Consider the following 27,798-nt stretch of genomic DNA (forward strand, 5'->3'; position numbering starts at 1 on the left):
AACATTCGAGTCCCGTGGGTAGCTCGTTCTGACGCAGTTGGTTAGCCGACTGCTAAAATATAATATGTCACTTACAAACTTCCTTTCTCGTAATGGCCAGGCATTTTAGACCAGATGAAATCGGAGTGTCCCATAAGCCAGATTTGGCTCTTCATTATGGGCGACGCTATAATGAAGTAAAGATACGTTGACCTGCTTAGACCAGACTCCAGCTCATGAGCTCCAGACCTGCTCCCCGATGAGACACCCTGACCTCAAAGCTCTGGGGCTCTATGGTGGAACTGTACTGGGACAACCGACTTGGTTACCGAAACGGACTGATAGTCTTGCGTGCGTCTCCAACTTGAAGAACATTACAGTACTAGCATCATCAGTAAAGCTGAAATAATATTTCTCAGTCAATATTACTATGACTATAGACCTGATAGACTACTATGACCTGCAGTGATAGCATTGTCTTGGTACAAGTGTCTCTCGGCTCAAGATCTTTTAAAAGGACAGATCGAAACATAAAGTATGGATGAAATCATGGCTTGTCGAATGAATTGAATATGTTGAAAACCAGGACTAAACAATTATGTGGCAGTTTAAACCCATCCAAATCTATGGACATGAAAGTCATAAACAATGTTCCGCAGTGAACATAAGAAAACTCATATAATAAGGAAAATCGGGTGTTATTCAATATAATATACAGAAATGGTAGAGGAGTTCAAAGACTTGTCGTCCGATCTGAATGGTTACTGAAGTCGTTCAAGGCATCGGTAACAATGCGAATGATGGGACATCAGAGACAATTGGCACAACCTTGGAACACTCAAGACCAACTTTGACCCCATCAACATGGCATGCCGATATAACATATTCCTATTCTTGTCACAAGGTACTGGGAAGGAGAAGACTAAGAACACTAATGTATGGATAGTAATCAAACCAAGACCACACTTGCCTGTCCCATAACTTGGACAATCCCTTCACTAGTGAGGAGACTAAAAAGACAAAGGATTGCATGGAAACCAGACCAAGATCACACTTGCCTGTCCCCATAACTTGGTCAATTCCTTCACTGGTCAGTAGGTATGGATGGTAACTACCAAGATCACGCTTGCCTGTCCCCATAACTTGGGCAATCCCTTCACTGGTCAGTAGGTATGGATGGTAACTACCAAGATCACACTTGCCTGTCCCCATAACTTGGGCAATCCCTTCACTGGTCAGTAGGTATGGATGGTAACTACCAAGATCACACTTGCCTGTCCCCATAACTTGGGCAATCCCTTCACTGGTCAGTAGGTATGGATGGTAACTACCAAAGTCACGCTTGACTAGCTGTCCCCATAACTTGGGCAATCCCTTCACTGGTCAGTAGGTATGAATGGTAACTACCAAGATCACGCTTGCCTGTCCCCATAACTTGGGCAATCCCTTCATTGATCAGTAGGTATGGATGGTACCTACCAAGATCACGCTTGCCTGTCCCCATAACTTGGGCAATCCCTTCACTGGTCAGTAGGTATGGATGGTAACTACCAAGATGACACTTGCCTGTCCCCATAACTTGGGCAATCCCTTCACTGGTCAGTAGGTATGGATGGTAACTACCAAGATCACACTTGCCTTTCCCCACAACTTGGGCAATCCCTTCACTGGTCAGTAGGTATGGATGGTAACTACCAAGATCACGCTTGCCTGTCCTCACAACTTGGGCAATCCCTTCACTGGTCAGTAGGTATGGATGGTAACTACCAAGATCACACTTGCCTGTCCCAATAACTTGGGCAATCCCTTCACTGGTCAGTAGGTATGGATGGTAACTACCAAGATCACGCTTGCCTGTCCCCACAACTTGGGCAATCCCTTCACTGGTCATTAGGTATGGATGGTAACTACCAAGACCACACTTGCCTGTCCCCATAACTTGGGCAATCCCTTCACTGGTCAGTAGGTATGGATGGTAACTACCAAGATCACACTTGCCTGTCCCCATAACTTGGGCAATCCCTTCACTGGTCAGTAGGTATGGATGGTAACTACCAAGATCACGCTTGCCTGTCCCCACAACTTGGGCAATCCCTTCACTGGTCATTAGGTATGGATGGTAACTACCAAGATCACACTTGCCTGTCCCCATAACTTGGGCAATCCCTTCACTGGTCATTAGGTATGGATGGTAACTACCAAGATCACGCTTGCCTGTCCCCACAACTTGGCCAATCCCTTCACTGGTCATTAGGTATGGATGGTAACTACCAAGACCACACTTGCCTGTCCCCATAACTTGGGCAATCCCTTCATTGGTCAGTAGGTATGGATGGTACCTACCAAGATCACACTTGCCTGTCCCCATAACTTGGGCAATCCCTTCACTGGTCATTAGGTATGGATGGTAACTACCAAGATCACGCTTGCCTGTCCCCACAACTTGGGCAATCCCTTCACTGGTCATTAGGTATGGATGGTAACTACCAAGATCACACTTGCCTGTCCCCATAACTTGGGCAATCCCTTCACTGGTCAGTAGGTATGGATGGTAACTACCAAGATCACGCTTGCAATTGCCTGTCCCCATAACTTGGGTAATCCCTTCACTGGTCAGTAGGTATGGATGGTAACTACCAAAGTCACGCTTGACTAGCTGTCCCCATAACTTGGGCAATCCCTTCACTGGTCAGTAGGTATGAATGGTAACTACCAAGATCACGCTTGCCTGTCCCCATAACTTGGGCAATCCCTTCATTGATCAGTAGGTATGGATGGTACCTACCAAGATCACGCTTGCCTGTCCCCATAACTTGGCCAATCCCTTCACTGGTCAGTAGGTATGGATGGTAACTACCAAGATCACACTTGCCTTTCCCCACAACTTGGGCAATCCCTTCACTGGTCAGTAGGTATGGATGGTAACTACCAAGATCACGCTTGCCTGTCCTCACAACTTGGGCAATCCCTTCACTGGTTAGTAGGTATGGATGGTAACTACCAAGATCACACTTGCCTGTCCAAATAACTTGGGCAATCCCTTCACTGGTCAGTAGGTATGGATGGTAACTACCAAGATCACGCTTGCCTGTCCCCGCAACTTGGGCAATCCCTTCACTGGTCATTAGGTATGGATGGTAACTACCAAGATCACGCTTGCCCTGTCCCCACAACTTGGGCAATCCCTTCACTGGTCATTAGGTATGGATGGTAACTACCAAGACCACACTTGCCTGTCCCCATAACTTGGGCAATCCCTTCACTGGTCAGTAGGTATGGATGGTAACTACCAAGATCACACTTGCCTGTCCCAATAACTTGGGCAATCCCTTCACTGGTCAGTAGGTATGGATGGTAACTACCAAGATCACGCTTGCCTGTCCTCACAACTTGGGCAATCCCTTCACTGGTTAGTAGGTATGGATGGTAACTACCAAGATCACACTTGCCTGTCCAAATAACTTGGGCAATCCCTTCACTGGTCAGTAGGTATGGATGGTAACTACCAAGATCACACTTGCCTGTCCCCATAACTTGGGCAATCCCTTCACTGGTCAGATGGATGGTAACTACCAAGATCACGCTTGCCTGTCCCCACAACTTGGGCAATCCCTTCACTGGTCATTAGGTATGGATGGTAACTACCAAGATCACACTTGCCTGTCCCCATAACTTGGGCAATCCCTTCACTGGTCAGATGGATGGTAACTACCAAGATCACGCTTGCCTGTCCCCACAACTTGGGCAATCCCTTCACTGGTCATTAGGTATGGATGGTAACTACCAAGATCACACTTGCCTGTCCCCATAACTTGGGCAATCCCTTCACTGGTCATTAGGTATGGATGGTAACTACCAAGATCACGCTTGCCCTGTCCCCACAACTTGGCCAATCCCTTCACTGGTCATTAGGTATGGATGGTAACTACCAAGACCACACTTGCCTGTCCCCATAACTTGGGCAATCCCTTCACTGGTCAGTAGGTATGGATGGTAACTACCAAGACCACACTTGCCTGTCCCCATAACTTGGGCAATCCCTTCACTGGTCATTAGGTATGGATGGTAACTACCAAGAACACACTTGCCTGTCCCCATAACTTGGGCAATCCCTTCACTGGTCAGTAGGTATGGATGGTAACTACCAAGATCACGCTTGCCTGTCCCCACAACTTGGGCAATCCCTTCACTGGTCATTAGGTATGGATGGTAACTACCAAGATCACACTTGCCTGTCCCCATAACTTGGGCAATCTCTTCACTGTTCAGTAGGTATGGATGGTAACTACCAAGATCACGCTTGCCTGTCCCAAAAACTCGAAAAATCCCTTCATCAATTTCAAGGTGTCTTGTCCTGACATTATGGTTGTGACTTTGTCCTTTTAAGCCCTGGGATAAGGGAATCCAACAACCATGGAATCGCTCCACCCAACCCAGCAATGTTAGACACAATACCAGTCAAAGGTGGGTATATAGAGCCAAAACAATGATGGTTGTGACATTGTCCTCATGAGCCCTGGGATAAAGGGAATCCAACAACCATGGAATCTCTCCACCCAACCCAGCAATGTTAGACATAATACCAGTCGGAAGTGGGTATATAGAGCCAAAAGAATGGTTGTGACATTGTCCTCATGAGCCCTGGGATAAAGGGAATCCAACAACCATGGAATCTCTCCACCCAACCCAGCAATGTTAGCCATAATAACAGGCGGAAGTGGATATGTTGTGACATTGTCCTCATGGAGCCTGGGATAAAGGGAATCCAACAACCATGGAATCTCTCCACCCAACCCAGCAATGTTATAATACCAGTCGGAGGTGGGTATATAGAGCCAAAAGAATGATGGTTGTGACATTGTCCTCATGGAGCCTGGGATAAAGAGAATCCAACAACCATGGAATCTCTCCACCCAACCCAGCAATGATGAATATAATAACAGTCGGAAGTGGGTATATAGAGCCAAAACAATGATGGTTGTGACATTGTCCTCATGAGGCCTGGGATAAAGAGAATTAAACAACCCTGGAATCTCTCCATGTTAGACATTTTACCAGTCTGAGATGGGTATATAGAGCCAAAACAATAACTACATAGAAATGTCAAGTTGCAGGAGTGAGTGAGCGAGTCCATGCCTGTATCCTGGACACCAGGTCATCCCAAAAGATGACATATTCTTCTCCTACTTAGCATTCGATTTTCTATTTATGGCTATACTACACAACCAGGCCTATGTCTCTTATATAAACCTGGCTGTGGTCTCAATCTGCGGATCTGGGGCAGCGGTAGCTCAGTGGAAGAGAGTCGGCCTCATGATCAGGAGGTCGTGAGTTCGACTCTCGGCCAAGTGTGTGTGTGTCTCAATCTTTGTACTCACGGTTCTTGGTCACATAAGGACAACAACAAACAATAGAATAACTGTATTGAGACTTTATTTACATTTACATAAATACATATAATAGTTTTGTTTCCTTACATTCCAAATGGTAAAGAATAACCATCAACATAATATTAGGTACACGTTTTCACACACAATGTACTGACCACAGGATTTTTCTCCTAAAAGTCACATGGCCAATTCCCGAGCACCTCAATACATGCAATCCCAAAGTAAATGTACATGTATAGGATACCTTTCATTTGGATAAAAGCAAATTTCTAAAGCAAGATCAATGAACATCTGAAGGCTCTCCAAAATAGAGGATTCGGCATGTACATTGTGTTTGTGATGAAACTCTTCGTCTACAGTGGAACCTCCCTTAGCGGACACCTCTCTATAAAGGACACTGCCTGACATGTCTCCCCAAAAGGCATCACTTACCTCTTGTACGTTTATTGCAGGCACCCAAAACACCATAATCCAACTCGATTTATGCTGCTCATGAAAGTCGGAACAAATCACATCAATGTGTGATATGAAACAAGGACTACAGGCTTCCTGTACATTTAAACCTGGTCTTCCTGTACATTTACACTTGGTCTTCCTGTACATTTACACCTGGTCTTCCCTGTACATTTACACCTGGTCTTCCTGTACATTTACACCTGGTCTTTCCTGTACATTTACACCTGGTCTTTTCTGTACATTTACACCTGGTCTTTTCTGTACATTTACACCTGGGCTTCCTGTACATTTAAACATGGTCTTCCTGTACATTTACACCTGGTCTTCCTGTACATTTACACCTGGTCTTCCTGTACATTTACACCTGGTCTTCCTGTACATTTACACCTGGTCTTCCTGTACATTTACCCTTGGTCTTTCTGTACATTTACACCTGGTCTTCCTGTACATTTACACCTGGTCTTCCTGTACAAAATTTCAGTAAAAACATTTATTGGTCTTTATTCATATCACGCAATGCCTGAAACACCATCCAAAGTTGTTTTGCATCCATTGCTTATGGATGAAATATAGGCATGAGAGTTTACATTGTTTCGTTTGAAAACAACTTCCCCCATCTGTCACTGAAAAACCGAGGTACCCAGTACACCTTTGTGGACTGTGAATCAGTACCACGAATGGCAGAAGTTTTCATAAAATTTCCAGATTTTTGTTCTTGTTAAACGTCGTTCATGAATATAAAGTATGTTGGAGTTTATTCTTCTTCCTGTGCATGTATAACTGGATACAAAATTTCGAAGATTTTCTTCCAACTTCTGCCGATCCTGGCACTGATCCAAAGGCTTCAAAGGGTTATTGAAGTTACACTGTTTTGTAACCTTTGCTGAAGGAGAGATGTTACCTCAAACAAGAGAGCATACATAATTGGAAGCACATATAAATATCTGAACTGACAACCTATTCTCCAGTTCACGAAAAAAATGGCACAGCACGCAAATACAGCCTAAAATAGCAGGGAAAATTATCCAGTACTTCCTTTGAAATTGCTGGTTCTTTGTTCAATTCTGGGAATGTAAGTATTTTCAGATACTTCAGACTTTGAAGTTTAAGACGACATATAAAATTTAGTTCAAATATTTCATTTTCTGTGCGAAATCGCCAAAAAATCAAAGGGCCATTTTTCGTGATATGGAGTATAGAATATTTCCTGCTTTACATTACTACAGAATGCAAGGCACCCTCGTTTCAGGTAGCATCTCACATTCTGCAAGGTACCCTTGACGAGTAACCAAACATTGTAATCATCTTTAAGAGTTCATCTCTTCTCCGAGTTGATTTAATTGTCTCAAGAATTGATTTGCAGTGAGAAGCTCCGTTGCACCGAATGTGATCTTCTTGGCCGAAACTCCAGACTTGTACTGAAAGAGAGGAGAGGTGGATATAATAGTTTTGACCGCTTGTAATGATACAACATAACTAGAAATTTGAAATTTGCTTGTCAGCAAATTCGATAGCCCCCACGGGCCCACACAGTACACGTTTGGAGGAGTGAAGTCTATTCTGTTTCGCGGATGATCTATTTCCGGACAAACACGCTCGCGCTTTCTCAAAATCCCATGCTCAATAACATTTAAACAGCACCCTAACCTTTTCAGATGGGCAGGATGGATCATCGATAAGCATTTAAGGCTATTCCTTTATTTTATTCCTACATTCAACCGTTGTTCTTTGCTAAAAATACTCGACAGCTCGCCACTTCGGCAGAGAGATACAGCTGCTATGATGCATGAGGATATGACGTCACCATTACGGGGCGGAGCTTATGCTAATGTACGTGTGATTGACAGAATCGCCTTGGAGATTTGAAAGCAAATCAGAAAATCGGCGCATAAAAACACTTCAAAGTCATCAAAATTATCCGAATTTCGAAACAATCTTTGCCAGGTGCACTAGATCGAGTTTAGTTTGATGGGACAGGGGTGACAGTTTTTCAGTTGAAATAGCAGTTTTGCTGGACTACCTCCATAACTAAACCTGGGAAGAATGCAGAAGCCTAGTACCTTCTCCTAGTAATCTCAATATAGACCCCACATTTGTTGTATGTGGGGTCTATAATTATACAGTCGACATTACTAAACTCGAAAACTTCACAATGTCGACGGTTACAGAAAGTCCCGATTTGATAGCTCACTGTGCCAAGTGGACGCATTGTTGAACTATGGTATAAACTACATATATATTCAACTACAGGGCATGAATCGGATACTGCAGATACATGTACACTCATTTTACTAGTCATGCCTCGACCAAAGAAAAAATCACAAGATTATTCAGTTCCCAGATTGGTGACCCACCTTGACATAATCCACTAGATTCTGGTACTCAATGTAATTACTTCCACCCACTACAAACACCATAGCCTCTTGAAATGGTGACCGATTCCTTGGTATCGATGCACTATAAAATAAAAGAACGATGTGATAATCGATCCGCAATGAAAGTACATGTAAACACGCCTCAAGTCGTTCACTCTGAAATGACACTCATTCTAAAAATGAAATTGTTGTTCATCATGTTACTGTTTCAAACAGTATGGAACATCACCAGAAATTCATTAGGTTGTTCGACTCCGGGGAAGTTCTGGCACTGGTAGATGCTTTGGGCTGCACTCCCGTGTTCTGCTGGACAAGTTGTGATGTTGGCCAACATGGCCAAGGCAAGATTTGAGATAGAAGATTTTGCAGATTTCCCTACTCTTTTCAAATGGTCCCAAGGGTTCTTTTCAGACTGGATGTGAATTGGCAAACAAGTGCATACACGCTCAACCACACGGGCATTTAAATGAAGATCGGCCAAATAAACCTTTTTTTGGTAAGGGTATGAGTCGTCCGTGTTTTCAAGCCGCTATCAACTTACAGGACCCCACCAAATCTTGGCTGGTTAGTCTTCTCTCGATGATGAAGCTTTGTCTGTGCAAGCGCATAACGGTGGATTTTCACATTGCACAGGTACTTGGTAGTGCATTTTGGCCTCTTCAACTCTTCAACAACCATGACCGACTACCCTTTCCCCTGTGGTGATGTATGAGGCACTACGGGGACACGGCATTCCAGGTCACTGATATCGACAACTCACCTGTCTGTGACCCTGAGGAGCTTTGGATCAAAGTATCGAAAATCATCTGTATCTTGATAAGACTTCATCTCCATGAGAGCATCAACGACTCTCGTAATGGGAAGGTTGTGCTTCTTCACCACTAGGTTCTTCACACCTTCCATAACAAACTGGGAACCCTGAGACATCAGTTTAGAAAACATCCTAGACGAATGAACGAAAAGATTTTCATTGTTATTGAAAAACAAATGGTTTAAAGCGCCCCGCAAATGAGTGATATTAAATTGCTACTGCCTGCGATTTAAATTGCATGAAACAAAAATCACTCATTCGCGGTGGTCATCCCAGGTCCCGGCGACAAGAATTGGTGATCGCAGTGATCACCGGTTTTACCTGCAGACAATTTATTAAACGATTTAAATTGCTCATTAGTGCAGAGCTTTACAACAGGTATGAATTAATAATCCGCCTCCCCTCAGATGCAAACATTTTACTCAAATTATGACCTCTTTACTGGGAGTAAGGGGCCTTATCTTATCTATCTATGAACAAGAGTACCTGGTCTCAAACTTACCCCACTGTTTTCGTACCACCTCCACCATAGGCACTCGGTGCCGCCTGCACTTTGGAATAGGCTCTGAAATATGGATGATACATTTGAAATAGTATCACTAAATTATTGCTTAAAGGGCCCTGCTATTTACAGTAGAACCTCTCCATTAAGGACACCCTCGGGACTGACCAGTGCTGTCCTTAATAGAGAGGTGTCCTGATTAGAGTGGTCAAATTGAATGGAAACAACCAGTCACCTGACAATGGTAACCTCTAGACCTTCATTTTTCTTCACTGCTGAACCAAAGTGCAATTCCACATTGGCTTGCAAGTTGTTGCTCAAAGTGACAACTAAACTAGATAGTTTTTGCGGTAAGAATATTGGGGAATTCTTCTCTAGACTTTCCATCAAGAAACACATCTGATAGCCATACACACATCCGATAGCCACACTTACTTCCACCTCTTGACATACTGCATGGCTGATATATCACAACCAGCAGCCTGCAGGGCAGCACCATATTGGTCGATCTCAGCCTGTAACCAGAGGACACACATCTTAATTTCAGATGAGACAAAACAGGAGAACTACTAGTGACTATGATTAAGGTTGTTTTTATGTCTCATGTGAAGGATGAAGCAATTTATGGTGAAGTGTCTTGCTCAAGAACACAAAGACGAAACTAGATTGAGAAATCTGCTTAACAGCAAATTAAATGGGCCCCCGAGTATTGGATGGAGGGAGCATTGGGTTATCCTAGCGATAGTAAACTGTTGTATGGATTACATTATCCTAGCCAGAGAATGAGGGTGGAGACAGTTCTTGGTAAGTATAGTTCAGAGTGCATCACTCACTGGGTGAGGTAAAGTCTTGGGTTTGAAAGTGTTGGGGAAAGTGTTTGAGGCTTGTTTCTGTTAAAAACATTGTTGACACCATTCTCAGTTGCTGCTTTGCTGATCTTGGACAGTGTTTTATCAGTTCAGCTACTGAGGTAGGCCTAAAACACTTTCTCCAACACTTTGAAAACAGAAGACTTGATGTTACCCATTGTCTGTGTAAGGGGTGGGTCTGTAAAAAGACATGTTTGAGATGAAATTGAAATAGCATTGAGAATTAAAGATGCTTTCCCAATGCTTGACTGGTCCGGCAAGAGGCATTGCCAGGAAAACGTGACGTCATTTTGGCCATTCTTCTTACCGCACGCCCTCCCTCTCCGTAAAACTTGCAGACATGGTGTGAAGTGGGAGGGCGCACAATGGGAACCACACTGCCGCGATGTTAATAGTTTCTATTTATAGAATTCAGCGGCAGAGATTTTAATCACGGAAAAAGTAGATTAACTCGGCTAATCTCAATGGATTTTACCCAGGAATGTTTTCAAGGCGAGAGAAACATCTGATTTAAGTACTGCGCTTATTAGATTTCATGTTCATGCCGAAGATTGGCCTAAAACGTGGACGAAAAGAGTGCATTATCGAGTGTTGGAGAGGTCACGTGATTGGACGAGAAACCTGAGCGAAAACAATACTAACTCCAGCTCCCAGAGAGGGAGGAGCTGGAGTCATAAAAACGCATCTAAAGCATCGAAATATTCTGAGTTTTGAAAAATCGTTTTGCGATAGTCCATGAATCGAATTGGGTTTCTTTATAATACCTCCATCGTCCCATCGCTCGACCAACTCCTGAGAATAATGACGTCATTATGACGGGGCGGAGCTTATGCTAATGTATCAGCGTCTCGCCTCTGCGCATGTCACAGCACATGTCAGATTGAATCGCGACTTCGGCATGTTGGGAGAAGACGATCAGACGAATCTCAGCATAAAAGCGTCAATAACATCAAAATGAGCCGAAATTTTGAAAAGTCTTTAGTGACGTCCCTTGGATGGGGGTATGCTTGGTGGGTTTGGGGTGAAAGATTTTTGGTTTGTTCAGCTGTTTCAGAGAACACTCACACTAAAGTTTGGTAACAGATAGAATGCAGAATTCCAGCAATATCAATATGGTCCCCAGACTGTGTGGTCTGGGGCCCATAAAAATAGTGAACCACCCGGGAGTCAAACTTAAAGCTCCTGATTATTAGCCCCAAGGTCTGTCTACTATGCCACTGATTTCCCATTGGGTATGTCGAGTTACGAGTTCTGTAAATACTCACGTCAGTCATCGGTGGTCCGCAGATTAGAGCAATGATAAATAGCCGAACCTTGTCTTCTGGTTTGCCGGCTGCAAAGAAAGGAAAAATATAGTTTAGAAATATCTAGGGAAGATCACATCTAAACCCACGGTTCACGGAATGAGACTTGACCCTCAAGTTGAAATCATGAATTAATGTTCAATCAGCAATATTGAGAAACTTTTCATAGCGCTCTAACTTTTCGTTTTTTCCTATGCTTAGGATGCCAATTTATAGTCTGCTTACCTTCTGGGTCTGATATTATGTCCATTAAAGATTTATCCTGAAAAATACAGCAATCTTTCAACAAATAGCACAGTCAGTAGCAGCAAGGATATATTCTCTTATCTTGCTTCGATAGCAAAGTGTACACACAAGATGAAACGTGGCAATTAGTTAATTGGCGCCAAATGAAAATTAGCAAACTCAAGAATTTTAGGCTTCGCAAACATTTCCTGGTATGTATTTGTCAAGCCACAGAAAGATGATCAACACACGATGAGAGTTGACAAGTGAGGTATCTTCTATCTATCATTTGATATTTATTAACGAGTAGACTTACCAGCAATGATTTACTCATCATCTTCTCTTCAGTTTCAAAATAAATATCTAATTTCCTAGCCTGAAAGTTAAGAAATGTAAATATAAGGATAGTTCTTAAAATCAAATCAGGCTTTTATAATACTTGTACAACATTTCCGAAGCGCTTTACATTCATTCCCCAGTTTAACTGTTTAAGCTAAAACCCCTTAATCAGCGCTACAGCTAAAACCTGAGCATTTGCGACTGATACCCATTGATAGACCTGGGTGGAGTCGATAGGCCTGTAAGGGACCTGTCCAGAGTCGCACGCCGACAGTGGGGATCGAACCAAGGACCTCATTACAGCTAGTCAGAGACCCCAGCCACTCCACCTCCGTGGTTCCTCGACAAGTTTGCACAAAATACAAAATGAGCAGATCACCTTAACAAACGCAAGTTGGTTAACTCACCGTCTGCCAACACTCATTTCAAGTCAGAAATGTAAATTCATCGACATGAATAAATTTCTTATAATACTAATGATAAAAAGAATCAAGGAATTTTAAATGCTCAACACACCTTTATATGTTCTAAAAGTGCTGTTGCAATATTCGTGTGCATGTCTATTAGTCTTTTTTTCTCGAGTAACTCCGGTAACGAGCTGACTGCCGACGTTAACTTGGCTGTGTTGTCTGAAAGCATGCTGATGGCAGAGTCATCTTCTCCTTCCAAACCCTGAAATGAATAAGATCTACACTGTTACAAAAATAAATTTTTAATGGCGACCTGGCACAGCAAAACCAGACGCATGTCGCACAGACAATGAGCCTAAATGACACCAAGAAATAATAATGGAACCGACCATTATTCCAAACTCGAGGGACAAAATACTTTCTATCTCCCAATATAACACACTTATTTAATTTTCCTTAACGGAATTTCATGAAAAATATGTCATTCTCACCATGGCAGTTTTTAACCGTTTAACTTCGTCTTCTTGTGTCCTATAGGATTCAAGTTCTTCTTGAACAGACTCCGCAACTTGTGGAAAAGGACTGCAAGAGAACGGTGTAAAGTTGTTACTTTTTCAATTTTCCCATTCTCTGGCTGTGGCATCATTGCCAAACATGTATGTATACAATCATGTACATGTACATGTACTGTTAGGTTTTTACCAATGTCAGTTCACATTTTACGACCTAGATGTCCATACCAACCATGTAATGGCTTTAGTAAATGAACTGGCCTTGAACCAATAATGTTTAGTGTTTTTTGGTATCTTTCAGGTGGATGTTGGGGTGAAAAGTCGTGATTTGGGTGCAAAATATCACTCAATAAAGTTGTTCTAAATCTTTCAAATGGCCCTACAGTTACAGTGGCTTGGTTTGGGAAAAGATAGACCAACACAAACTTCTTCAGACCAACCTCAAAAGTCTATCTCGGTAAATTTTTTTGAAAGTTTTGAAAGTTTTGTAAAATTGCGATGCTTGCAGTGAAAGAGTTAACTACAGCGGAACCTCCCTTAGCGGACACCTCTCTATTAAGGACACTAGTTTGGTTGTTTCCATTCAACTTGACCTCTCTGCTCAGGACACCTTGGAGTCTATTAAAGTGATACTATGATGTGATTTACAACTTTGCGGAAATACGTCCGTTTTTAATTGTTGATCACAAATGTAAAGCTCAAATTTTCCATTTTTGATTAGATTTATTATAAAATCGCTGAATGTAAACCACTGCGACCGCGAAAATGTTCATGTTGTGACGTCATCAACGAAAACGGCATCGAAGCGAGCCGTCCGGGCGGGATTAAACCATCAATTTCTAGAAAATGTGCATTTCGATTCGAAAACCTTACCGATTTATGAGAAAGTGATGTAGTCATTTGTCAAAAACAGCTAAAACATTATATGGTGACATTTGACACGAGTTACCCTTTAAGGACAACACGTGTCAGAACCGAGGGTGTCCTTAATAGAGAGGTTCTACTGTAGTTAATAATGAATATTGACCCCCATCAGACACTTACTTGCCCTTCTGTGTCATCCAAAACCGATCACTCGTACTCAGATCATATTGTTTCTTCTTCTTCTTCGGTCTTGCCGCACCTCCAGCTGACTTAGAATCTGTACACTCCTCGATTTCAACACGGTTTAGTTTCAAATCCTGCAATGCAAATTAAACACAATGCATTTTTTCATAGGTATATAGAACGAGTTTAATTAAGATCCCTCATCACAGCCAAAAAAAGCCATCAACTGACGATACAAGGGCAATTTTTCAGAGAATTCATAATGGAATGCGATCAAACGACGTCATTTCCGATCTGGGATTGTTAATTTTAACCAGACATACAATCAGCATACGACAAGACAAAATGAAGGCACAACAGTTTTGCACAAAAAATTAGGTACTCTTGAACTCGAACTTTCCTTACCAAAACATCGTGGACTAGAGCTTGGTAGGTCCAAGTATGATGAAAAGGCGTGGCCAAGTCTATGTTTCTATCTAATATCACAAGTAATGGTCTTTGAAACCTAAAAATTAAAACAGAAAACATTACAACATCACTGCAGTCAGTCACTATTAAGGTATCTATTATTCATTCAATAACAAGGTTCTATATGTTCTGGAATATGATCATTGTCACCTTTTATCATAGAACCAGACTAATTGGTCCATTGCTGACTTGTCTTCACCTCATCTTACTTACATACCCAGACTCAAACTTTAAAATGTTTTGAACACTCAGAGGTCATAGCTTTCAAAAAGCAAACTGTGGGGCCTAATCTGTTGTGTTCTGCTTTTCTCAAGTCATTCTTGCAAGTGCTGGTTTAGCATTTGAAGGTGCAGTTCTGCTTACCGGGGCCTGCTACCTCTCTTTGAATTCAATCCCTCACATTTTTTACAACTATGACGCAATCATGTTCAAATATGCAAATGTTTTAAAATTTTAGACTGCCCTAACTGCCAGAAGACAGAATTATCCAAAACACATTACTATAAATACTTACGAAAACTGTCCGGACTGAATGCTGTCAGTCGTGAAAAGACTGTTTCTGGCATCTCGCAAGTTCTCTCGTAATTTCTTGTCGAGTTTTTCTGCCACCATTTCAGCAGCATTGCCTTTGGGGCATCTGATGATGGGAATTGTACCAATGGTCACAAACACCGAGAACAGACTATCAACGATCGTATCCATCATGGCTTCGATTTCGGTGTCTTTAACATCTCCCTTGTTTATTGCTGAAAACATGGAAACAATAACATTGACAATCACCAGATATAAAAGTAAAGTAAAATTTGTTTATAAAAGTGTCACCCCAAATGAAAGGGCCAGCCAGCTTTGGCTCATGAGACACTCTTTACTTCCACACTCCTATCTCTAATGCCAGGCGCCTGGTGAGAAGGCAGTTTGTACCCTATATTTAACTAGCTGGTGGCTAACCAACCGGCCGCATCGAAAAGAGGTTACCAGCGGGCCTCGAACCTTCGACCTTATGGTACAGAGGCGGACGCCTTAACCACTAGGCCATCGATATATTTCAACATTAACTAAAACAACTGTGACTGCCAGCATTTATGCTAGAATCCTGATCTCTTCACAATTGAAAATGTTATTTTCCATAAAATAACGGGAGGGGCAATTTATTAAAAGGGTGCTGCACCATTCCTGTCCTGCCTTTTCAAATTTCTAGCTGAAATACTATCACAGGTATGTAAAATGCATTAGGGTTTAAACTTTCTTCTTCAAGGTCATGGAGAAGGAATACTTACAGTAATATGATATGCTATCACTATTCTGATGACGAAGTACAAACATATCATCTTCAAGACTTATGAAGTTCAAGTATTGGTCAAAAACCTGAAATAATACAGAATTTGGATATTTGAAACAGGATGCAGCCTTCACCCAAAGTGTATATCATTACTGTGTAATAAGTGCGTTGTCTCTCGAGTTTTATAATGTATCAATTGGAGGTAGCCACCTTACCAGGTCATCCTGTTCAAAGTGTCTCCTTGTACCTCGCTCAAAATCAAGCAGTTTCTCTGTGGCTGCCCCTTATCTCTGGAATCGACTCCCCAAAGCAATTACATCTGCTGAGACCCTCACCCAATTCAAATCCCTTCTTAAAACACACTTGTTCAATCTTCACTTCAAAAAATAGAGGAGGTAGCGCTTTGAGCAGGGTGACCTGGAAAGGCGCTTTACAAATTCTACATTTATTATTATTTATATAATAAGCTCAGAGATCTTTTTAACCTATACAGGATTGATTATTACTCCAATTTCGTGAGCGTTTCAAAATCTGAAAACTCTATGACTAACAATTCTTAGTTCTTTCACGCAAACCCCTTAAAATACCAGATCTTGTGCAAAAGGAATTCTGGAATTAAATGTTTAAAGTAGCCAATAACCAACAATGCCAAAGCAATAAACTAAACAAAGATTTCGATTCCTCCCGAACATATCAAATAAGAACCTGCCTTCGATATCATGGAGACTGAATTTGACTGTATGGATGTGTTAGCGATGTCTTCTAATCTCTGCCTGGAGATTGCTGAGATGAAGTTGAAGAAATAGGATTCGTACATCTGATTCTGCACATCCTGAAATATAATATGGACATGCAGAGGTGTATTAACACAGAGGAGGGATTTGGGTTAGGCCGGGTGAAAATATTATTTGAAATATATGTTTTGGGAAAAAAATTAGCCAACTAGCCAACTGCATGATGCTTGCGAAAGTTCCACATCGCTGCCATCAAAACAAGGCACAGTGGGTGCATAGCATATTCTGCGCTGTAAACTGTGGTTCATTGTATCAAGGTATTCGAGAATTGTCCACTGCAATGGGCTGTATTTCCTAAACAAGCAACTTACCCTACAAATCCTCTGCACATTGTCCTCGGTAGGCATAACAAAGTACACAGCTGGCACATCTGGAATAGCCTCTCGGTCTGTATGGAGCAAACTGAAAAAATGTGGCACAGATAATACTCTTTTCATTCATTGTATCAACTACATGTAACAATAGAGACAGACAATAAAATGTTCAACACAATGCAGTCAACTATCAAATTCAAAGCGTACAATCTACTGTACATAGCTGCCAACTGTCTAACACTGTCTAGCAAAGTTGGGGACCAATGACCCCCCCCCCTCCCCCCCGAATCTGATAAAGACAAGAAGATTTCACAACTGAAATATATCTAAATAACCGCAAATATTCAACATCATTTCATATTGATTAGTAATACCATAATATGGTATTATTTACGTCATTGAATTTGAAACTTATTTATTACTTACTTCATTGTAGATTTTAACTCGTGCATTTGTGTAATGACTTGGAATTTGAACTCAGCAATGACTTGGATTATGAACTCACAGATGCAAGTAATGACTTAGATTTTGAACTCACAGATGCAATGTGACACCCAAATCTCTGAGCTCCCTGACGGACATCAAGGGAGAGATGATGTCTTGGCCATAGCGATCGTAAACAAGAACTTTCCATTGTGGCTCAGTTGAAGAAGTCTTCGACTGGGCCGTGTTAAAATTCAGCATCCGCCGCAGGGCAGCTGAAAAAAGGGAATGAATTTTATTGGAAACAAACTTATCTCAGAGCAATGATTATAAAACTGGTCACCCCAGTATGGTATGTCATGTTTGAATCTTCTGACTTTATATAGTGAAAATGGTTATTCCAACTGCCAAGAGGGGAATCTCAAATCTTGGCTTATGATTTTTGGACTAGGTAAAAGTTGAAGTTCATTTGATATATATTTTTTAGCAAAAAATCAGCCCCTGTCCAGACCTGCCAAAAAACTGTCAAAGTAGGCCTTCCAGTACTCCAGAGAAATTTTTGCTTAATTTGCAAATCTCTATCTAACCTGGACACTGTTGAAGACAACCCCAATTTTGAACTAATCGGCCCAATAGTTTACGGACAGAGGCCAATAGGCATAGGGCAGTGACAAGACATTTAGGCCTATTTGTCGAATGAAGCCCAGACTGAGCAGAGTTATTTTGACAGTCGCAGTGCGGTGACGCAACCAAAAGCCAGTCTCGGCTGGCCTTTGAAAAGGAGTAAACTGTACTGATGTGTCGCACGGTTGCTAATAAAAATAAAAGTTTAGAATTTTGCCATTTCCTGTGCTAGTATCGAGGTTCTTGGACCGGTGGGTATGTACAGCATTTTGTACACAGATAATGTACAAGGGTAAGGAAACTAGAGAAATGGGTTTGAAAAAGGCTCAATTACGGGTTAGAACAAGGAATTTTCAGCATAAAAGTATATATTTCTAGAAATCATGAAACGTGCCAATTCTGAAAAAAATGGGTTTTAGTCGATTATTTGACGGACAAACTCAAAATAGACGGAAATATTGCTGTACCAGTTTGCTTTTCTCGAATGGTAGCTGCCATGTTGGCATTGAGTGGCGCATGCGCAAGAGACGTGGCACTGTCAAAACGAGGCTACCCACTTTGGCGGAGTTTCCGAATTTTTTCAATGCAAACACCTAAAAGTCCCCGAAAGTAACGCAGCAACCCATAAATAGCAGTATAGAAATTAGCAGAATGTGTTGAGCATCTACCCATACCGTAAAATAGTATATCAGTACCTTCAATGTTGTGAAATAATCGCCTGAAGTGAAAGTGAACTATATCAGAACCTGTGACCTTGACCTTCAGTCAGGCAGAAAGACAGAAACTGACATAGTGCAAAATATGGCAGAAGTTGGGCCATTTGTGCAGGCTGTCCTTGCTGCAGCAGGTATGTTCTCGTTCGATATCACAGAGCATAATAAAATCTTGTCTCGGGAAGGCTAGTCGTAGCCGCATAATAAATCAATAAGACGATAGTTGCAATAGCGACTAGCGTGTCTAACTTTTCAAAGAAGTTTGTTTGGGCGCTGACCAGTGCAGTGGAGTTGTGCGTTTCACCAGGAACAGAGGGTCACATTGGCTTATGCCGTATTGCATTGTCCGAAGTCATGATCTCAAGGACCTCTATCATTCAAAGCCAAAAAACCTCAACCACCAATCTTAAATTATTTGTTGCAGGAAAAAGTGAAAAAGAAGACATCTCTCAGAAGATGGGGAAACTGTCAAAAAAAATCGAGGATGTCAAATATGAGGTGTACCATGCCCTACATGATGAGTATGATGAATTCATCCCGAACTTGACGGCCACTCTGGAGTTGAGCAATCAAGTCAGAACTGTGTCCGAGGATATGCAGTCTCTATCAGCGAGAATTGAAAGAGAGGTATGCATGATACTACGTGCTGGGAATCAAGTTAAACCATTTTTTTAATTGAAAAAAAGAACTGAGAAAAATTGAACTGAGTGAGAAGTAGGCAAAAGACATCCCCACAAGATGTTCCTTCATCATCTGACTTCTCCCTGGTGATAAATTTTAAGTTAGAAGTTGGTTGTAGGTTTGCACCAGCCCACCGGAAAAAATGTTCATGTTAGGTTTTGCTGTCATTTATAATAATAATAATAATACGAGTCTTATATAGCGCAGTATCCAACCATTAACTGGCCGCTCAAAGCGCTTGATAGGCCTCTTTAAAAAGCAAATGTTTAAGTTGTCCCTTGAAAGATAACAGAGAGCTGCAGTTCCTAACAGTTGAAGGAAGTTTGTTCCACAGCTGAGGGGCTCCAATTGAAAATGCTCTACCACCGACTGACATGACATTTCTCTAAGTGGAATAGTATGGTTATGGTACGACTTGTATGTTAATTCTTTTACGAAAGTCACAAATGTAGGATAGCTGAGTTGTGGGATCGTATGATGATGATGTTCCTATCAGCTAATACTTGTCTTGCCACATTGTGTTTTGGGTCTGTTTGAGTAAGTGCTGCCACATTCTACAATTGACACTGCCCTGGTCACCTGTGGCATCCAAGCCAAAACCTGTTCCGCATCTTCCCAGGCAGCTAATAATACTGAACTTCCAAGTCTTGGAACTTTGTACACAATTGTCTGCCTGGGCTGGGGCAACCAAATTCTCTTCTAGCAGTACTGTTATCAGTTTGTTAATATTTTCCTGTTGAATTCTCATTTCTTCCCTCTCTCTAGTATTGATTCATTATCACTCAACTTTTCAGATCCAGAGTCAGCTGAATGTGTCCGCCACGGAATATCAAGATCTTTCAAGTCGGCTGCAAGAGTCGAATGGAATCCTTGGCATACTGGACAAACTGGTGAAAATCCACGACTCCCTACAAGCTGTGAAGAAGTCCCTGGCGCAAAATGAGTTTGTCACTTGTGCAAATAGCCTCGACAAAATTCACGAATTGGTTGCCTCGCCAGTTGACGATCGCTCAAAGGACATAAAAATTCTCAGTGCGCTAAAAACCGAGTACACAGTTCAACGCGAAACACTCAAACACAACATCGGTGAAACGTGGAAAGATAATGTAATTTGGTTGGTTCCAGAAAAAGGAGACACAAATTCTGGTGTTGTTGACCTCTGTGTGCGCTGTCCTTGTGATAGTGATAATCTATTGGTGAATATCCTCCAGGGGATGGAACGAGTTGATATTCTGCAAATCGAACTCAAGAAATTTGCATATAAACTTATAAAGCATGTGATTACACCGATAATCCTGAACAGCAACAGTGCTGTCAGTGTGATGAAAAAGAAAGGGCAGTGCCTAAAAGTGGTGTGTTCAAACTCTGGTAAAGTTGCTACACCACAGGAAACTTTCAGTAATCTTACTGCTGTTCTTGACTTCATTCAGCAATACATTTTCTCTGTTGACCTGCAAAATGGGCAGACGACTCTGCAGAGGTTAGGTTTGGTATTGTCCAAAGATATGCTGAGTTTGATCATTGAACACTGTCTGGCACCGTCGATACCCACCAACACTCGTGATTTGGAGCCGTATAAAGCAGTCGTCCAAGCCACGGAAGAGTTTCAGGAGAAACTCTCCTGCTGTGCGCTAATTGGGAAGGAAAATGATGAACTTGTGAAGTATGTTAGTAATATCAATGTGCTATTTGCTAACAAGAAGTGCCAAGATTTACTCCAGAAGGCGCGGACTTTGATGACCGCTGAAATTCACAGCATGGTGCTGGTGACGGAGGAAGAGGGGCTGGGAGATTCAGCCCCTGGCAGTGAGGAGAAGGCGAAGAGGTTGAAAAAAGCAGAGGCGGTGTATAGGAGTGGCCACCTCAGTGGGAGCACGTTCAAACTGCCAAAGTGTTTCATCAGGTAAGTATTTATTGGAGTTTCCTAAACCATGTACCTATTAAACAAGGCTATGAGAAGTTTACGACACCATGGCAGTGTGGATCTGATGTCCATTATGGGATCTGTTGTACAGTTAATTTTGAAAATGGTGTTATATTTGTAGTAAGTGCGAAATTTACACACCGCTGGGAGTGAAACCATGACAGGTTGGTAGTTAAGTTAAAAATGTGTCCACATTACTTTATCTGGCATGTCTGGGTGCCTAAATTCCTTTCGGGTACACAAATGTCCTTGAACGCTTATATGAGTAAAAGATCTGTCCTCGAAAAAATATCCTGTGTTAATCTGAATTTGCTTTCTTCTCCAGTGTTTCTGTCCAAAGTCTGGTGACACTTGCCTATGAGACGCTCCATGAAGCTTGCACAAGCAGCCAGCAGTGTGCAGTCCAGCTGTTCTATACTGTGCGCAACATGTTTGAGCTTTACTCCACAGTAGTGCCGACATTCCATCGAGATAGTCTAACTAAACTACCTCAGTTGGCAGGTGAGGCCCCATCAATGTGTTTCCGGCATGCCCACTTCATCAGCATAAGGAGGGAGGCAGTCTTTGGAGTTTTGGAAGGAACCAAATACATACTTCCCGAGTTGGGACAAAGTTTTGAAAGTTCCTCTAGTCACTCAACTAATTGCAGGATTTATATCAGAAAGTTTTTGAAATTCCTAGAGACTTTCAACCAATTTCAAGATTTATATCCAAATTTGCCTTTCTTTCGTCTTCTCCATGTCAGGTCCAATGATGAGGGGTCTGTGTTACTCATTTAGTGTGTTGACACTATTGAGTCATTTGTGGTGCGCCTGTTACACTTAGGCTAGTTGGAGGGAACCTGGTGTATAGATGCTGGCACTTACGGATGAAGTTTTAAATGCAGGATTCAAAATGTTTTTTTTTAGTCTCGAACACTGGCGTTACCTTAACTAGATGTTATTTTCTTCAATGAAGTCCATTAGATTAAACGCAAAATTACATATCAGTAGACACCAGTGTTGGTGACCAAATTTGTTTTGAGAAATTGGGCCCTGGTGTAGAAAGAATAACTTTTGCATTCAGCTATGGGAGTATGGCCAGTTTCTTTTTGGGGTGGTCGTATAACAAACAAGAATATGGACACGCATGAAAATATTTCAAGAATCTGACTTGTTTTTTTTCCAGCCCTTCACCACAACAACTGCATGTATATCGCCCACAACCTGACCACCCTTGGCCATCAGTTCAGGCAGCTGCTGGCAGAATCTCTCCAACACGGCACGGCCACGTTCTTAGATTACGTTCCGATGATCAGACAACTTGGCACCGATTGTCTCCTTGGACAGATGTCCAGGCAGAAAGAGCAGTTGATGGAGTGTCTCCAAGGGGCGAATGGTATGTTCAAGAAATTTTTCTTTTTTTTATAAAACTGAAAATATGACCATTTTCAAAGCATCATGTACATGGATCAAACAACATGATTGGTATCCACTCCAAAAACACTATGAAAAGACTATGTCCGAGATATTGAAATCAAAAGCCAGGGAAATCACGGAGGTGAATTAAGGTTTTTGGGAAATATGGCGTTGTAAGACATCTTCAGTCTTGGACTCACCGATCCTGGGCGGTCGCAAAACACAACCACAGCTGTTTCAGACTGCATTGAACTGTTAGATTGTCTACAATATGCAAAATATCTGATTGTATATTCACAATTACAGACTTAATTGTCAACTTTCCTCTTCAATTTCAGGTTTCACTAATGTGGCTGAAAGTGACTCGTCAGAATCATCTGAGAGGGCAGTCAAGCAAGTCTTGTTCCAGCTGTCCCACCTCCAGAATGTCTGGCAAGAAGTGCTCCCCGAAACTGTCTACTTCAAAGCAATGGGTAGGTTCAATCCCCCTTGACTCAAACTAAAGTGTTTTCTGATAGATCTGGCTAAAGGTACTTGGTTGACCTCTTGTCACTAAACTGTAAACAGTAATAGTATGATTAGAAATAGTAATGTTACACACTATGGGTAGTCAGTGTCAATGTTGACTGACTCCAGTTGACACCGTTGAAGAGAATTGATTAGGCCTACCATAAAGATAATCTAGTGTTGTGCAACACCACTTATCTTTTGGGTCTGCATCCCACTACCAGAAATACAAGAAGTTCTGTGGCCATACTGCTAGATCCTCATCTACAACATTGCTTCCACTGTCTTTATTATTCTGACCATTTATCCATCATAACTTCAGGAACCCTACTGAATTCCACAGTCGTCGAAATAATAAATTGTATCACGGCCCTTGAGGACATTTCAGCAGACGACGCCACCCTCCTCCACAGCCTCTTCTCCATCATCGTGGACAGGGCCAGCAGCTACTTCAAATCGGAGAACGCAGAAAATAACGCACTCGCGTCACTGCAGAAATATACTCCAAAATGGAACAAGTTCAAAGAAATGCTTCTCGTTCTGAATGCCGGCTTGGTGGAGATTTCCGACCGTTGGGCTGATGGAAAAGGACCGCTTGCTAATGAGTTCTCTCCGGCCGAAGTGAAGCAGCTGATTAGAGCGCTGTTTCAGAATACCGATAGACGTTCGGCTGTGCTTTCGAGGATAAAGTAAAAAATATAAATAATTTGCCGAACTTTGGATCATTGAAACATCTTTGATTATATATTTCAGTCTGGTGTAAGTTATCACTAGTACTTCTACCAATTTAAGGGAGTGACTTTGCTTTGTAGTTGACTGCATGATGATACATACTGATTAAACATGTTAAGGTTGTGTAATGAATTTCATAATAGTTGTACATGTACATGTTTAAAAACTTGTATAAAATGAGCTTCTGTGCTTACATAAACCATCAAGGATGGATTCGAAGGCTATTTTAAAGCTGTTCATTCATTAATCTGTGTTATTATGGTGATAACGCATAATATCCTAGTGTAGGCTCAGCTCTCAATTTGATATTTATAAAGTGATTTTCTGTTCATCCATTATTTAGAATAATCATGAATACTTCTCTAGCTTCAAATAAAGTTATTCAAAAGAATGATATTTTGTCTGTATTTCTTATGGCAATGTTTTATACATGTAGATGTAAAAATCTGGTGACATTTCTGGTCCATCCATTAGTGGTCTCGGAATTTCAGCTGAATTTCAGTCACGTTCAAAGGTCAGTCTACAACCATTTGACCAGCCAAGACGTTTAAGATGACAAGGTTCTACTGAGGCGTCCAGACCTTCATGACGCTGGGATTCTGTGTCTTTCATTTGAGGTGGTCTTTTTAGATGCAATCGTTGCCCTTGGCAACTGGACCTTTTCAGTTCCACTGCAGTTTGATAGCTGGCAGCACTGTACACCACATGTCCTTTTCCCTCCAAAACAGGTGGAAGTATGGAGGATCCAGTAAGAGCATGCTTGTAGTCACCAACGTTTAACCCCTGTGGTTTGGGCCTGCCTAGGTCTATTTCAGTTCTGGAGGCTGAATAGGATGACATTGACCAGGTGAGGTGACTTGATCAGCAGAAATACTACTCAAAAGGTAACTTGAGTCTCTTCATCTCTAAAAGCAAGCATATTATTCAATGATGTAATGTACAACTGGTGTAGAATTCAGAATCTGAGAAAATCAGCCGGTCCAATAGACATGATAGAGCGGATCTGAAATTTGGGCGCAGGCCTGAGAGAGGACAGAAGTTATTTATGGCCTTGGAAATGGCATCCTGAGATCAGGAAACGTTTGGATATTCGAGATGCATCTTGAAAAATAGTTGATCGCCACCAAAAAGGTGGTGCAGACGCCTTCCCCTAAATCCATCATGGAACCTGGTGAAAGTACTGCTGGCCTATGTGCCTACGTTTATGCAGGTAGACTCCAGGCGCATGGTGGCCTTTTTGAGAATTATCCTTCCGACCACATGTACTTTTACTTGCCCCATCTACTTTTGTATTTGTTATTCGATCTTGATTCGTGTTATGGTGATAGGGGCCAATAGCAATGTCTGGGTCATATAACAGGGTTGTTGCTCCAGGCTCAAGATCAATATAGCATTTTGCGTGTTGCAGATCGTCAAAACAACCTATTATTGCATAGCTGCAGCGAGTACAAAGATAAAAATTAAACATAGAGCTGGGCGATCATTTTGATCAGGTTCATCCTCAGTCTATTTTGCATCAATCATATTCTGTGCGTTTTCAACTTATTTTAGTAGAGGTGGTTGTCATTGAGTTTAAAATATCATTTGTTTGTTTTCCATTCTATATGACTTGGCTAAAGCTAGTACAAAGATAAAAATAAAACATAGAGCTGGGCGATCATTTTATCTGGTACATCCTCAGTCTATTCTGCATCAATCATATTCTGTGGTGTTTTCAACTTATTTTAGTAGAGGTGTTTGTCATTGAGTTTAAAATATCATTTGGTTGTTTTCCATTTTAACTGACTTGTCTCTATGCAATGGGGTTGTACTTTATTCAGCATTATATTGTTCATTTTAGAGCATGTGGAATAAAAACCTCATTCAAAGACATGTCACGTCTTGTCTGTCGTCTGTCATCCGTCCGTCCGTCGCTCCGCCGTCCGTCGGGCCGTCCATCCGCCGTCCATCTGTCAACAATGGTGGCAATTGTTTGCTCACTTTTGAGTCTAGAAAGTTGAAACTTGGTGTGTGGATGTCTTATGACAACATGACTTGACTTACAAAATCATCACCATTTGACCTACTTTTTGGGATGCAGGCGGCCGTCTTTTAAAACCTTATTTTGTCAATATCTCATAAATATTCAGCCTGATAGCTAGAACCATGAAATTTGTCAGTCCTGAAGGTGATACATAATAAAGAGAGATCCTACTGTAGAAAATAACTGTTTGGGGGGGGGGGCACATGCCTCACAAGTGGCACTTAGATGAGCTGTAAAAGGGAGATAGAATAATACTTTTAGATTGAAAGTGCAATCATGTGAAAATGCCCTCTGGATGTAGACAGTTTATTCCAGGATGCTCGGCACATCATCCAGAAATTTCTATCATTCAAAAATAAATTGGAAATGTTCGCTGGACGACTAGCAAATTTATTGAAACTCAATAAAATGTAATCTGTTGAATGGTTCTCCGTTAGCCTAGCGGAAAATCATTTTAGCAAATAGAAAATGTTTAAAAATCCCAATAACCTCGGCTAACTGGCTAATTTGCCTGAATGCTTACGGCTGTTGAAAGGATTAGCAACAACTCTTCAAAGGCGAGGTGAGTTTGCTCAAAATTAGAAATCGGAAATTGCATTTGAGATTTTCAAATAACGTAAATACATGTTGAATATGAATTTCAATGGTACTGTTGTGGGGACCGTACATTTCGTACATGCCAATTTCAATTGCACTACAGGGTGGCCCAGAATTATTTTCCTGTGGACAATAGAATTCCATTGTGTATCCTTTATGTGAGGGAAAATAATTATGGGCCACCCTGTAGTGTGTGTATAGGACCTATAGTCTATTTCACAAGAAAATACCCTATTTTTTAAAATTTTGTGCAGAAAATGCAACATTTGGCAAAATGTTATTATTTCATTGGAAACTTCAACTCCAATTCCTAGTAGATTTCAAAGATTTTTCTGAATTTAAGGAGGGTATACCCATGAGTGTCCCTCTGAACAGCCTTGAGCAATCTGTCTGAGATGCGTCTCAAAACCTCTACAAAAGAAGTGGTCTGAAAACTTCCAGACACTTTAGCCAACCAATTTCCGAAATGTCCTGACAACTTCTTAATGGGGACTTGAAAATCACTCTCGCATTTGATCAGCTTTTAAAAGTGTCAGTTCAGAGTAAGACCTTTAGGAAATTGGAAGTGATCACGATTTAGTAGCCTTAGTACCTATCTATTAAGTAAATTACACATACCAGTAGTGATCTGACATCAAAAACTTAGTCCCGGGATTAAATTTCTCAAATAACATGAAATAACAGAATTCCAAGACAGAAATCTGTTATCTAAATTATATCCAGGGACCATATCTTCAATTTGAACTGAAAGGTTACTGTAAACACGTAAATTTTTGCCGTTTCAGATTTCACTGCTGTCAAATTTCCACAAATGGATGGATTTTCCAATTATTGAACAATAGGATCAGTTATTTTGCACCATTTAAGTTAGTGTTTGACCCCCCCCCCCCCCATGCAAAACTCGTGAAAATATGAAAAGCGTGAAAATAAAAGGATTGCTCATTTGCTTTGCCTAAGTATCTATCTGGTCAAGTAGTTCAGATGAGTCCTTCTATCATCAATTGGCTCTTGTCGGATCGAATGGTAAATATTTCCTACTTACCTACCTGGTTCAGTACAGTATCCTAAATAAATCAATGGTTGGATCATACTGGACGGAACCA

The 27,798-nt window shown here is 41.4% G+C and overlaps 2 protein-coding genes across 4 annotated transcripts; one reads left to right on the plus strand and one right to left on the minus strand.

Moving 5' to 3' along the window:
• Positions 1-5,392: 5,392 nt before the first annotated feature.
• Positions 5,393-18,625, minus strand: LOC135485683 (sec1 family domain-containing protein 1-like). Of its 3 annotated transcripts, none has more exons than XR_010446599.1 (19): positions 18,589-18,625; positions 17,613-17,772; positions 17,072-17,162; positions 16,676-16,798; positions 15,965-16,052; positions 15,202-15,433; positions 14,625-14,724; positions 14,217-14,353; positions 13,152-13,242; positions 12,767-12,922; positions 12,228-12,287; positions 11,912-11,948; positions 11,648-11,715; positions 9,949-10,028; positions 9,514-9,576; positions 8,961-9,143; positions 8,180-8,282; positions 6,121-7,243; positions 5,393-6,025 (listed from the first exon to the last, which is right to left on the minus strand). XR_010446599.1 is itself a non-coding variant. In XM_064768046.1 (18 exons), exons 1-18 carry the CDS (start codon positions 18,617-18,619, stop codon positions 7,133-7,135), a joined length of 1,914 nt encoding a protein of 637 aa, XP_064624116.1. In that variant the 5' UTR covers positions 18,620-18,625; the 3' UTR covers positions 5,393-7,132. The 3 variants fall into 3 exon arrangements, 1 of the variants encoding a protein (XP_064624116.1); XR_010446598.1 differs by having other exon boundaries at positions 5,393-6,049; XM_064768046.1 differs by having other exon boundaries at positions 5,393-7,243.
• Positions 18,626-18,671: 46 nt separating this feature from the next.
• Positions 18,672-24,440, plus strand: LOC135484718 (centromere/kinetochore protein zw10 homolog). Its single transcript, XM_064766368.1, has 7 exons — positions 18,672-18,968; positions 19,259-19,461; positions 20,310-21,418; positions 21,765-21,940; positions 22,607-22,816; positions 23,175-23,309; positions 23,666-24,440. The coding sequence occupies exons 1-7, from the start codon at positions 18,923-18,925 to the stop codon at positions 24,034-24,036; spliced, it is 2,250 nt and encodes a 749-aa protein (XP_064622438.1). The 5' UTR covers positions 18,672-18,922; the 3' UTR covers positions 24,037-24,440.
• Positions 24,441-27,798: the final 3,358 nt, after the last annotated feature.

Source organism: Lineus longissimus, chromosome 3 (assembly GCF_910592395.1).
Source record: "Lineus longissimus chromosome 3, tnLinLong1.2, whole genome shotgun sequence".
NCBI lineage: Eukaryota > Metazoa > Nemertea > Pilidiophora > Heteronemertea > Lineidae > Lineus > Lineus longissimus.

Bases quoted from the DNA above. Each gene is read 5' to 3' on its own strand.
- LOC135485683 (XM_064768046.1), bottom strand. From the start codon at position 18,619: ATGGCAGCTACCATTCGAGAAAAGCAAACTG. The intron at 11,716-11,911 runs GTAAGCAGACTA...CTTTCTTTGCAG, and splicing joins CATAATATCAGACCCAGAAG to CCGGCAAACCAGAAGACAAG. The intron at 7,244-8,179 runs GTGGGTCACCAA...CCTCTCTTTCAG, and splicing joins ATCTAGTGGATTATGTCAAG to TACAAGTCTGGAGTTTCGGC.
- LOC135484718 (XM_064766368.1), top strand. From the start codon at position 18,923: ATGGCAGAAGTTGGGCCATTTGTGCAGGCTGTCCTTGCTGCAGCAG. The intron at 21,419-21,764 runs GTAAGTATTTAT...TTTCTTCTCCAG, and splicing joins CTGCCAAAGTGTTTCATCAG to TGTTTCTGTCCAAAGTCTGG. The intron at 22,817-23,174 runs GTATGTTCAAGA...CTTCAATTTCAG, and splicing joins GTGTCTCCAAGGGGCGAATG to GTTTCACTAATGTGGCTGAA.